We start from the raw sequence: 12,718 nt of genomic DNA, 5'->3' as shown, positions 1-12,718 counted from the left end.
CCTATAGCTGTTTGATATCTTTTTTTTTTTCCCACTTTTTTAATGTATACTCAAAAGAAAATTATTTAACTTTTGGTGACCCAAAAAATGACCTGACTTTTGGTAACCTGTGCTCAGGAGGGAATGACCTTACAACTTTCAGTTATTTGGCCAGTTAGCGTGCAGAGAAGCAAACAAATGACCCATGCTCATGGGACTGCCCTTAATATTTAATGAAGAATAGTGAAAAATGACAGCTGTGTTAGCCTCCTGTCTCTTTCCTGCTTTGCAAACCTTGCTTGCACTGAGCTTTTGCATGAATCTTTGAATCTGTTGCTCATGGGGCAAGAGGAATTTATTACATATTTTGTTACCTTTTTAAACCACTTGCTTCTTGTGAGTAGTTTGTGTGTTGTAAACTAGGGGTGGAAAAAAGCTGATTGCAAGTATGGGAGTTCAGAGGTAATCTTTGTTCTGGGTTGGCAGCATGCTTACTGCTCTGTTTCCATTATCCCACTAAAGATATTAGAGATAATAAATGTCCAACAAAAATAAACACTGGTCTGTGTCACAGGAGATAATAAGTATAAAATGTCTTTAGTATGTGTAGTCTGTTGTCTAACATTGCCACAAAGGTTCCCACAATTTTCTGTAGATGAATATTGTATCTAAACCAGCTTACTGTGTGTCTAAGCACCCTTTATAAGCTGTATTTCATTTCTTCAGATTTCTCTGGTTCTTCCCTCTTGGCTCCTCCAAAGAATTCATTTCCCTACACAGTTGCTTTTAGATTATTATCATGCCCATGACTCCACAAACTATTACTTCTTAGCCAAACTAAACACACCAAGGTTTGGGGTTTGGTTCTTGTTTTTTTTTAATGTCCCCTCAGAAATCACTTCTTCTGTTTCATTAATTGGTGCATGGCTTGTCTTTTAATTTCACCTAAACTTTTAACCTTTCTTTACCATTGCAATGTCTAGAAGCATATACGCAGAAGCTCCTAAGGTTATTTGTTCTCAAAGCTCTTGAGCTAATGGACTCCTTCCCAATTTTTCCTGAAGCTCTTATCCTCCCTGTCAGAAGTATTTAGTGATTTTAAGCAAGGTATATTTTTTTAATCTCCTTTTTCCTTAGCTTTATTGATGAAGCTCTGAGCGCTTCTTCTGTTTTGGGGTTTGAGACCTAGACGTTTACATCAGCAGAGAAAAATAGTCGCAACAGACACAATAATTTCTTCCTGTGCAGATCCATAGGATCCAGGAATTGCAAATGGAGAAACCTTATGAATTAAAAATTGTTCTGTCATTCTTGATAATATCTGATGCACTCAAAGGTTAAAAAAAAAAAGTTAAATTCCTGTTTAGAAATAACTGTGTGATACAGAAGTCATTTAATAGCATCCAGAAAGATGGATGCAGCAGAGGCAGGAAGTATCTTTTTCTCATGCATAAATGCAGATTTGAACATATCATTACGCTACTACAGAGTTACAGAATTACACACCTAAGAATTAAAGTCTTATATGAAGACTTTAATGTGTGTGCGCGCGCGTGTGTGTGTGTGTAGATAATGTGAGAAGGAAAGACATTTCCATTGATTCATAACTTTCAGGAGGAAAAATCCTTTCTGAAAGGCGTATCGCACTCACGTTCCCAGGTCAGAAGGGGCTGGCCTATTTGTTCATGTATTTGTACAGGAAGAATGAGTTTTGTTGCTTCTCAGAGTTATGGAAATAACGATAAAACATGTTTAGTAAGTTTTAAAGTGCTTCTGTTTGTGCAAATGCCCCCCAAAAGGCTGCATTTCACCCTTTGAACCATTCAAATCAAGTTTTGGTGAGGCTTAGGGCCTTTTATATTGGTGTAGCTTAAGTCACAAATGCTAAAGCAACCGCTGACGGTGTTTGGGGACAAGATTGCAAAGCTAATGTCCTGCCCAAAACTGGCATTAACATTTTGCAGCATGGCAGGGTCTCAGCATGGACCGCGACCATGGGAACAGAGCTCGCTCCAGCTGAAATAAATTGCAAACTCTCTGCCGAGCAAGAGGGTTGGTGAAGAGCAGCAACACTCTCCGTCCCAATGGGAACTAAAGCTTGAGGCATGGAGCACCCTTAATTCATTTTGAAGCCCACGCTATTTAGAGATGAGCCACCGCTTCGAGAGGCAGACCCAGGGTCAGCCCTGTGGATAATACCTGTGGAGAAACTTTTCAACCTGGAAACTTTTCTCTGCAAAAATATTCCAGCGTGGAGCCGTCTATGGAGATCTCTCTCAGCTCCTGTGCAGCATGGGAAACCTTTGTCCCACACATCTTGTAAACGCGGCGGGGGGCCACCATTGTGCTGGGCATCTTCTGAGCACCGCGGGAGGAGGCTTTTGTCCAGCGCAGTGGGCAGGCGCCGTAGGAGGGCACCTTTGTCCCGCACAGCCGGTAATCGCTCTGCAAGAGTGAACTGTGGGGATTGCAGAGCTCCTTCCCTCCGCGGGCACTGCAGTTCCAGACGGAGGAGTTCGTCGGCCTCACTGGGTGAAGAGCTGTTTTTCCTGAGTGGAAGTGGAAAGGGGAGGCAGTGAAAACGCATTTGCACATGTGCGTGCAAATGGCCACTGGGATCATTCAGCTGGTGGTGTTGCACGGCCACCCCTGCAGGCACCAATCCCAGTGTCATTTTTTGCTTTTCCCTTTCCTTATTTTTCCTACCCATTGAGGCTGCCCTTTTTTTATGATTATTGTTCTGCCCCTTCTTATGTTTGCTTTATCTCCTATTCAATATATCATCTGCTAATTAATCTAATTAACTAATAAGCACTCTCATTATTCTTTCAGATCACTAATAACCATGTTTAAAAGTCTTGAGCCCTAATACCAGTCCCTATGGAACTTCATAGGTATATTTTCAACCCTGTGCAGTTACTTATTATTTGTTTTCTCAAATGCTCTAGCCACTTCCCAAGGAGTGCACGAGTGCCCATTTCCACGGCAGTCTGAGGTACTGTATGCTGTCTCATAGATGCAGAGTTATGCCTTTCTTCAGCTGAAATGTAGTGAACCTGATGAACCGTGATGCTGTTCCAGACTTGCAGTGGTAATTGCGGAGAGCAGAGTCCCAAACTGTGACCCAGCAAGGAACGGTGATGAGATGAGTTGAGATGAGATGCCGAGTCTGGTCCCAGCCTGCAGAGATGCCATGTGCACTGCGGGTGCTGGTGGACATGCTGCTTGCGGCTAGAGCCAGCCCAGGTGCAGCACCACAAAGGTGGGAGCTGCATTACTTTCAGTCTCAAGTATTGTGAGGTCTTCTCGGCTGGGGTATTGCAAACAAGAGATAGGGGTGACTGCAGCACATTAGAGCAGTGAAGGTCATAATCCGTTGTAAGTGATTCCCCAGGTTCCCACTGCCCCCAAGTTGTCAGATTGACCTATGCAGAAAGACATAGCAATGGATAAATCTCTCGCCCACTGATTTTTGTGATTCAATAAAGTGGTCAAGTTTGTTTTTTATCTGTTCTTGTCAAATCTGAGCCTGTTCTGTTCTAAGGCGCCTGGTACCCTAAAGGTGCTTGTGATTTTTTTCATGTTGATCTCTTACTTTACTAATATTCAAAGGTAAATTTTACGCGCAGTAGTTTCATTTAATCCTCCTTTTCTCAAATTAACATTGTTTTTCTTCCCACCCCAGTCCTCTGGTGCCTACCTGATTGTGCATGAATTCTCAGAAATAATTGCCAGTAGTTCAGCAAGTTCATTAACTGATTCCCTGAAGACCCTCAGATGCATGTCATCCAGACCTGGTGATTTGTATATTAAATTTTTGCAAGTATTCCCTTACCTGATTTTTTTGTATCAACAACTGTATTGTCAAGTCTTCATTATTTCTAATTGTCAATATCTCTTTGTGGTGGTGGGTAAATTGATTCTGAAACTTGTTCACCATTTTACAGTCATTACTCGTTTCACCTCACACATTATTGGATCCACCTTCTCTTCGGAGCACCTTTCTGATGATGTTCTGTATGTGTTAAAATATACATCCAGTTCTCCCTACCTCTTTCCATGCTAGCAACTGGGAGGACACTCTACTTCTATGGCATTTCTCTCATTTCTCTTAGTGGGGCTGGGAGTGGGGGGGATTGGTATTTTTTTTCTTCTGCGACTGTAGCCTTAACATATTTTAGGATGTTCTAGCTGTCTCCCACACTTAACAGTTTTTATACGTCTTTTTATTGCAACATGCTCCTAAGATTTCTCAAAGAATTAATGTCTGAAATCACTGTACGTTGTGCGACAACCCGTTGCTTAATACGGTATATTGAATCATGCAGTTTAGCATCACGGCCGTTGAAATTAGTGAGTGCTAGGGGTATACGTACCTTAAAGGACCTTGGCTTTAGTACAACTGCTTCTTATTATCCAGCTCTTACAAACGATTCTTTCTATCAAAAAATAGATGGCTGCTCATGCATTTAATTTAGATTTGTCTACTACTAAATACACAATTGAGATTGCAGTCATCAATGATATTTTTCCTCTGGCAAAAACCTTATGGCCAAATCTGTCATCACCCTTAGGACATAGCTCCTCTTGCTTTTGTCTCATTTTCTGAGCCTCTGGTATATAAATCATAAATGCACAGTCTGTGCAGTGTTAAATTTTTAGGGCTCTCCCTTTAGTAGTAGTTGAATGTGAATACGTAAGGACAAAATTTGACCTTTAAATGACTATAAAGGGCCAAGGCAGATACTTGGCAAGCTTTTCTTATTGCAATATTAATCAAGCAAAGAATCATCATAATCCTGGAAACTAAATAGCCATTGTAGTGATTTTATCACTAGGGAAATTGTTCATCTGTCAGTAAGATTGTTACTAGGAAAGGGAAAACAGGGAGTGTTAAAATTGCTTCAGACCGCTGAATCATTGAGTCCCTCTAGACTCAAAGCTTGAATTGTTTTTTGAGAGGGGTGGGTTGAGAGGGGTTGCTACAGGAAAGCTGTAGGTTAATCAGTTTCAGTAACACCAGTGAATGTAAGCCTGATCTCTCTTGAGGACATGAGGAGAGTGCATGGGAGAAGGCAGGACGGAGAAAGGGATGAGGAGGCTTCAGAAACTTATTGTTTTGTCATTTTTTGTTTCTGGATGGCCCTTTCACAGAAGAGGGAGGCTGTTGATAAAAAGAAAAAGAAAGAAAGGGGGGAGACACACCACATAATGTTCACTGTCTGTATTTTCATCTAATTTAATCCAGTGGATATTAATGAGGATGAATACGATCGAGACAGAAGGGGATGGATGCAGGCAGGCGGGAGTGAGAGACGTGTTTGTGTGGGAAGCGTCCTTGTAGGGCCCAGAAAGCCACATGGGAAGCTGTTTTGCCTCTTGGTGCTCAACGTGATATTACCATGTGCTGTGACACAGGTGTGTGAGGAGACCTACCTGTGCAGGAGTGTCTTTGGGGTGTGCTAGGACAGCCCATCCCTCCGTAAAACCAGCTTCAGTAGATGACATCTTTGCTGGTGTTATTCCAAGGCGGCAGTGGGCAATTGTAGCATACCCAACCATGCCGTAACCTGAGGAATAGGTCTGTTAGGCTGTGGGTTGTGCTGGAAGGGGACCTTAATCCTTCTGCTGTGGTGGGACAGCATGACCCCAAGGTGAGGAACAAGCATTGGTGAGTGTGGGTATGGGGTGGCTCTCTGTAGGGAGTCAGGTAGATAGTCTGCATTGAAAGCCACCTATAAGATATGACGGACTGCCTCCCAGCAAAGAGGATTTGCACAAGGATGGGTGAATTTGGAGGTGGAACGTGTTTGTATAAAAGGTGTCTCTGGGAAATTTGTGTAAGATGTCATGAATCATCTCCATACGAGAAGCGGAGAAGGGGGGGGAATCTGTGAGTGCGCATGACATGGATCCTCTTTGTAGAAAAATGTCTCTTTGTGTGGGAAGTGGTGTCTTTCTGTAGAGGGCTTTTTTGGAGGAGCTTGTCTGATGACTGCCTGTGAGTGAGCGGGGGAGGGAGACGTGACGGGTAGCACCTTGATCACAGACTTTCCAGAGGGAATGGTGCGCATGGAGCCACCAAGGATGCACCAAGGATGGGCACATGTGGGTGAGGATCCCGGCAAGGGCGTGAAGGTGGGCGTGCAGGCAGCGACGTGCCAGAGCATCCTTCAGGGGCGGCTGCCCCACATCCCTGGGGACCGTCGGCCGCCCCACATCCCCTGAGGACCATCCACCGCCCCGCGCGGCATCCCTCTCCGCCAGGCAGGCCACGGCCACCGTGTCCTTCATTGTTGTCACCCCCAGATTGTGATACTGTCACAAAACTGTTGCTAGGCAACAAATGTGGTTACCGGGTCTCAGCGAATAGCTGAAGGGGAAAGCGAAGTGTTGCACCATTGTAGAGTAACCATAGCAATGACCTACTATTACAGACTAAAGAATTATCATTAACAATGTTAAAGTATCAAACAGAGGCCCAGGATCCAGAGACTTCCAGGCAGCATCTCCGCATAATTGGCTTACCCAGGAAGAGGTCCCAACTCTTTCACAGCCGTTGGTTCCCTATCTCCATCATCTTGGTTTTGTTTTGGGGGTTGTTGTGGGGTTTTTTTGTTTAAATAAAGCAAATGCGCCAAGCGTTGAAGGAGGCACTTGTAAAACAATAGAAGCGCCTACCAAAAAAAGAGATAGAGGTGAATCTGTATGCAGAGGGAAGAGACAAGCAGGAAAGGTCCACTTTACTGCCTCAATATCGTGTGTGGGCTTGTTGGGAAAGGATGCACGAACGATGCCTTCATGATGCATCCGTTGTTGTTCAGGTCAAGTGTTCTCTTTTGGTTAAAAATCATATACCAAGCTAAAAGCAATGTAAAATGAAAAAGAAATAGTACAAAGTACACCAGCCCTGAAAAGTAGACACTTTTTTTTTCCAAGTTAGGCAGAACAGGTGAGGTGCTTTAACAAAGCCTGACTTAGCAGGGTGCTTTCCCAGGCCTGGGATGCGTTCAGGATCTCTGACCTGTGGTCTGTGTGTCTGTGTGTCTGTGTGCATGGTTGTTCCTGCCCAGCTGCCCCTGAGCTCAGCAGCGGGGCAGCCCCAACCCCCCAGGCCTCCCCCCGGACCAGCTGCCCACGGTTGCATGGCCTCCCTGACTTTTGCATTAACACCCCTGTGAGCAGGGCCAGCAGCAGCAAAACAACCCGCAGTCACACTGTTGCCTTTGTATTTTGCAGGTACAGAGCGCCATGAACTAACTTCCTGGAAGAGTTTTCCATCTATTTTCAAGTTCTTCAGCGAGGCGTTAGAGGCAAAGAACAGCTCAGTGAAACCAACCCCAACGCGGCGCTCCAACAGGATAAAATACGAAGAATTGTAAAAGGAGGGGGGAAAAAAAAACCACCAACAACCTCTTCACTGTTTGTTTTCTGCAAGCAGTCTCCCAGCCCCTCATTAGATTGTTTTCTTCCTAGAGCACAGGGTCGTGATGTATACATCTAAATAGCGTTTTGCATTATTTCTAGATGAGTGCAACTGTCAAAGCAATATGGGTTCACTGGTTGTGCTTCCTGTGGGCTGTAACTTGGATTTCGTGCTGCCCATCAGCGCGCAGATTAAGGCTGACAGTGGTACTGCACAGTGCAGCATGGTGCAGCTCTAATTGCCCTGACATAGCCCTGCACCAAGCTGATGCCAGAATTTAACAGCTTCGTCGTGGTCCTATCGCCTGCAGGATTCTTTGCTGCTTCCTTCTATTTTGCGACAGAATGGAACATGAATTACTCTTTTTTAAAGATGGCTCTAACTCAGAAGTGCTAACCAGTCCGTGATTTTACACCCAGTAGCCTTCTCTTTCTCTCGGACCAAGTGGGATCGACTCTTGACTCTCATTTTCTGCTGGTAGGAGGGTCCAAGAAGTTTGGTCCAGATTTATAGGAAAGCCCCTTTGTTGTAGAGATTTTCTCCTCCTGCTGGATCAATGGCATTATCTGTAGATCCTCTCTTCCTTTTGAAAGCTCCACTTTAAAAAATGCCTATTCATTAACTGGCTGGATCACACTGTGAAATATGACAGAAAAAAAAAAAAAAAAAGGAGACACACCGCACATTTTCCTGTTTATTTTTAAATTCAAAGATGCTTCCGTTTTCATATGCCGGGTTTGTAATGACTAGCCATCCCATGGCTATTCCTTTTTTCCCTCAGCTCACGGGTTCATCCCTGCTTTCCCAGGAGCTGGGGGGAGGCCGCCCTGCGTGGGGACCCCACGCAACGAGTGGGACGAGGTGGGGGGATGCGGCTGTACCCACCACCGTCGCTGTCGGCGGCTTTTCTCTTCTAAAACGTCTGATAAGCGACAAGACGTGCCTGATGGCGTGCCCGGCGAGCGAGCGCACTAATTAAGCTCCTTTAGTGTTGATGATGGGAAATTAAAGTGATCTTTTCTTCAATGGCCGTGCCCGCCTCGGTTCTGATGCTGTTAGTGCCGAGGAGGCAACACTCAAACACAGGGGTTTGGGGCCCCCATCCCACCCCCTTCATGTCATTCCTGTCCCACAGCTGGGGGCCGGGAATGCCGGGGAGGAGAGGGGAGCGTTAAAACGAGGTGATGCAGGAGCGGGGGTACTCCCATCCGCCACGGAGCAAAGACAGCGGTGCTGATGGGGGGGGTGCAAGGCGAAACCCGGCCGGGTTGGGGCCGAAATCCTCCCTCGCTGCATTTAACCTCTCCCCAAGCATCCCCCGCCCTCGGCCCCGGGCGGAGGGGGGTGGTCAGGCCGTGCCTACGCGGAAAGCAGCGCAAAGTCCACACCCGGCGGTTTTTTTTTTCCCGAAGAGGAACCTGTTGCTGGGGGGGAGGTCTGCAGCCGGCTCCCCGCCCCCGCCGCCCCGTCGAAGGATGCTGCAGCCTGCGGCCGGCCTGGGCCCCCCACGGCGGGTGTCTGCCTGGAGCTGTGCCCACCCCAGACCCCCCATCCCTGTGTGTTGGGGGGGGGGGGCGTTTACATCGCGTGTTTTGGGTGTCTGTGCTTCTTCCCACGGCCGGGGAGGGAGAGGCTTGCCCCCGCCCCGCCGCTCTCCATGGCCGAGGAGGCGAGGTGGGATCTCCAGGGTGCCAAATGTCGCGGGAACGGATTTATTTTTTTAAGTATCGATGAGAAACCAAGTGTACAAAAATTTGTACTGTAACGATTGCCCTGTTTTAGAAGGCTTTTTCTTCACCGTGCACTGGCCTGGCTCGCGTTACCGCTTCTGGAGAGGGGCTGTAAATCACGGGGGGGTCCTCGCCACTGGTGTTTCTCCGCTTGCACGGAACAAAAAAAATAAAGATATTCTTTTCTCTCCTCCTTGCGCACTTTCTGTCCCCGCGCCGAGGTCCGCGGAAGCCGCGGTCCCTGGTGGGTAGCGTGGGGCTGCGCGGGCGGCAGCTCCCGGCCCTGGGAAAAAACGCGGGTGGGGCGTGTTTGCAAACAGGACCCGGGCCGGGTTCGGGAAGTGGAAGGTGTGAGCTCCCCCACGCAGCCGGCACCCTGCCCAGCCCGGCCCATGCCGCCCACGGCCACGCAGGGATGCTCCGGGGAGGTGTGGGGGTGTGGATGGGAGGAGTCTCCTCTGTGCCGCGGAGTGGGCTGCGTGTCCAGTCCCACGGTCCAGGGCTCGGCCCCCCTTCCCGAGGGTGGGCGTCCCACTCCCCTTTTCCGCAGGAAGCCGCGCAGGGCAGCGCGCCCGCCGTCCCGCTGCCCTTTAGCTGGCCTTAAACGCTAAACAACATAAAAATACACCCTGGGAGAGTGGTTTGGCCGGTTCCTCGCGAAGAAGGACTTTTTTCGGGGGGGGGGGGAGACACGGGGGGGAGGGGGACGGACACTGGAGGAGGTGGCATCTGCGGCACCGCCCGCGGAGGGAAGAGAGGAAGGAGTGAGCGCATCCCGGCGTGTCGTGGAAAGGTGATAACTACAGTCCCACAGCACGCTTAGGAGGGCTGAATGCTGATTTAATTGATTCCTTCGGATCGATGTTTTTAAAGTTACACGCCGCTGGTCCCTCACGCCCTGACGTCTTGAGCGGCCGGAGGTCTGACATCAGCCTCCTCCGATTTCATCACGGGGAAACTCCCTGACATCATCATGCCACAGCTTGTGCCATGGGTAACTTTGGGCCCGGGTGTCCAAAAATGACAATTAAAAAAAAAAAACCAAAAACCCACACACCCCCCAGAAAAAAAGAAAAACCTGCCCCTGGGATATGTTCTACAGGAGAATCCCCCAGTTCCTCATGACCGACAGGCGGATGGCCCGCCTGCCTAAAAAGGTTTGCACAGCGTTGTGCGAGCCGGAATGCCACGGCTGCAGCGATAAGCCAGCGAGAGCAATGTTTCCTCGCCAAGACGGGGGAGCAGGAAAAAATATTCCGCGAGGAAAACAGCCGGAGGACCCCCCAAACCCAGCAGGGCCGTGGGAAAAAAAGAAATGGGGGGGGGGGGGGAAGCAAAGAAATCCCTCATCTGCATTGTGCACACATGGCTATGCACTGGTTGCAGTCATCGCGGTGTGATTCTCTCGGACTCAGTCAAAAGATGATGCTGCTTTTCATGGGAATGCGCATTTTTCCTCTGTCCTCGAGAAACATCACTAATTGTTTTGGCTTTTTTTTTTTTTCCCCTCTAGGAATTTCATTCAGAAGTACAAATGGAAAGTGTCACATCTATAAAACCGCGTGGAGCCACATATTGCACCATTCTCAAGTCAGCCAAACCAAAAATAACCTGCCAAGAATGTGTACATCCATCGTACACCCGGGTAGAGATGCATCTTACAGAGTTGAGGGATGCATGTGTGTGTATGTGTGTGTGCCTGTGCACACATTCGTGGGTATCTGGATCTCGCAGGGACGTGTGTGTGTGTGCGCGTGTGTCTCGGTGTGTGCTCGCATTATGTTGACGTACTCGACAAAGTGTGAAAAATGTACTTCTCAAGAAACTTGGAAGGAGATGTCATTTATCATTGTACCATCATAATACCACAAATTTTCACTTTTCTGTTCCATTTTTGGGTTGCATGTGTTTGTGAGTATTTCACTAGATCAGTGACAGCTCTTTATTTGCATAATTATATGCTCTGGTCTGAAGAGAAAACTAACCCCCAAATTTCATGGGTCACCAAACTGCGACAATCAATGTTTTATCACGTATGCTAAGCAAAACCTAAGGAGCTATATGAAGTTTCTTGGGGAGTTTTTGCTCCTCAGAAAATTAAAGATTTTGTGCCTCTTGAATAGATGCAAAATCTTTCCAAGCTCTTTGTAACTGAATTCCGTTTGAAGGCAAAACTAGAGATTAGCTGGTAGATCTGGATTTCAGACCCACTAGCATTATTACTTCAAAGTGGATTCAGACAAGCAGCTTTACTGCACCTCTAAATTTCCCCGTCCTGTCATTTAAATGGTGGCAACAAAAAAAAAAAAAAAAAAAAAAAAAAAAAAAGAAAACAAACCAAAAAGTGACCAAATGAGAAAAATGCAGACAATCGCCCCCTCTCTCATCAAGCCCGCAGTGACCAGTGGATTTAATTTCACCCGTTCAGAGCGGTTTTATTCTTTCTGTTGAGTGCTCCCCGACCCCACCCCACTCCCCGACCCCCCGTATAAAGTTGTAGATATTGGACATAAATACGAAGAAAACCGCTTCCCGAGCTGCAGAATTTGTTCTGGTCCATCAGTTGCACAATAACCGCACGCTCCAGTTATGACACACACACTCCAAGTTTCCCTCTCCATCAAAACGCCTCGTTAGGAGGAGAAAGGGACCTGGTGATGGGAACTGACCGGCGGTGAAGATCTTCCTCTTCCTCCTCCTCCTTCTCGTGCGTCAGCACCCGGACAGCTGGAGACGTTTGGCTCTTGCTTTGTGTCGATTTAATATTAAATTAAATTAAATTAAATTAAAGTATTCACACAAACTTGGGGAGGATCTCTCAGAAGTGTGGGTGAGCTACAAATCCTGGGGAACATGCCACCCAGGTTTCTTTAACTTTGCCGGCAAACCCAAAGTTTTCTCTGGTTTCAACGCCGTGACCCAGCCGGGGGAAGTCCCCACGGTTTGCAGCCTTGCGCTTGGGTCCCTTTAAGCTCTTGGGAAGGAGAAACTTTTCAAAAGGGGCTTATTTCAAGTCACATAGACCTCAATGATCTCCTGACCCCGTGGCGGACCCCGTGGAAGGACCGCGCATCCCCACGGCGCTGCGGGGGTTGCGAGTCCGGAGGGGGAGAAGCGTTTCTGCTATCCTATCGGTTGGTTGTTTTTTTTTTTTTTTTTCTTTCGTGAACATCAACCCGAGAAGCCTTTCCCGGGGGAAGCGTGTTTCCAGCACAGACTGGCACCCGCCAAGTTTGCGGGAGTTACGTGGGGAAGTTTTGACTCCTGAGTGATTTCCAAACGCCTGCTCCAGGCAGGCGCCAGCCTCGCACCGCCTCCTCGCTTTGCAGGAACGAGGTGAAACACGAGTGGGAAACAAAAATAGTGCTGGGAGACAAGAGTTTTTTCACCACCCCTCGTCTGGCTGCCGGAGCGCGGTCCCGGGGGGCCGGGGGATGCGGAAGACCCGAGTGGAGACCCACGGGGAGATCCCGCTCCCAGCCATGCCCTACCCGGCGGCGGATTGAAATGAGCCACTTAAATATCCCTCCCACCCCCCAGCTGGGGTCAAGTAAATATGAATATTTCCGTGGGACGGTTCTGC

At 47.8% G+C, this 12,718-nt stretch overlaps 1 protein-coding gene across 4 annotated transcripts in view; it reads left to right on the top strand.

Moving 5' to 3' along the window:
- The window catches only part of ARB2A (ARB2 cotranscriptional regulator A), a 267,706-nt gene extending 258,742 nt beyond the window's left edge, over positions 1 to 8,964 (top strand). For all 4 annotated transcript variants that reach the window (XM_082337420.1, XM_082337421.1, XM_082337422.1 and 1 more), the window contains one exon: positions 7,219 to 8,964. In XM_082337420.1, coding sequence (XP_082193546.1) covers positions 7,219 to 7,361 — 143 coding nt within the window. In that variant the 3' untranslated portion in view covers positions 7,362 to 8,964. The remainder of the gene's footprint in view (positions 1 to 7,218) is intronic.
- The last annotated feature ends 3,754 nt before the right edge of the window (positions 8,965 to 12,718 follow it).

This window comes from Platalea leucorodia (genome assembly GCF_965183815.1).
Source record: "Platalea leucorodia genome assembly, chromosome: Z".
Lineage (NCBI taxonomy): Eukaryota > Metazoa > Chordata > Aves > Pelecaniformes > Threskiornithidae > Platalea > Platalea leucorodia.
This window is presented reverse-complemented; position numbering and strand designations above follow the sequence as displayed.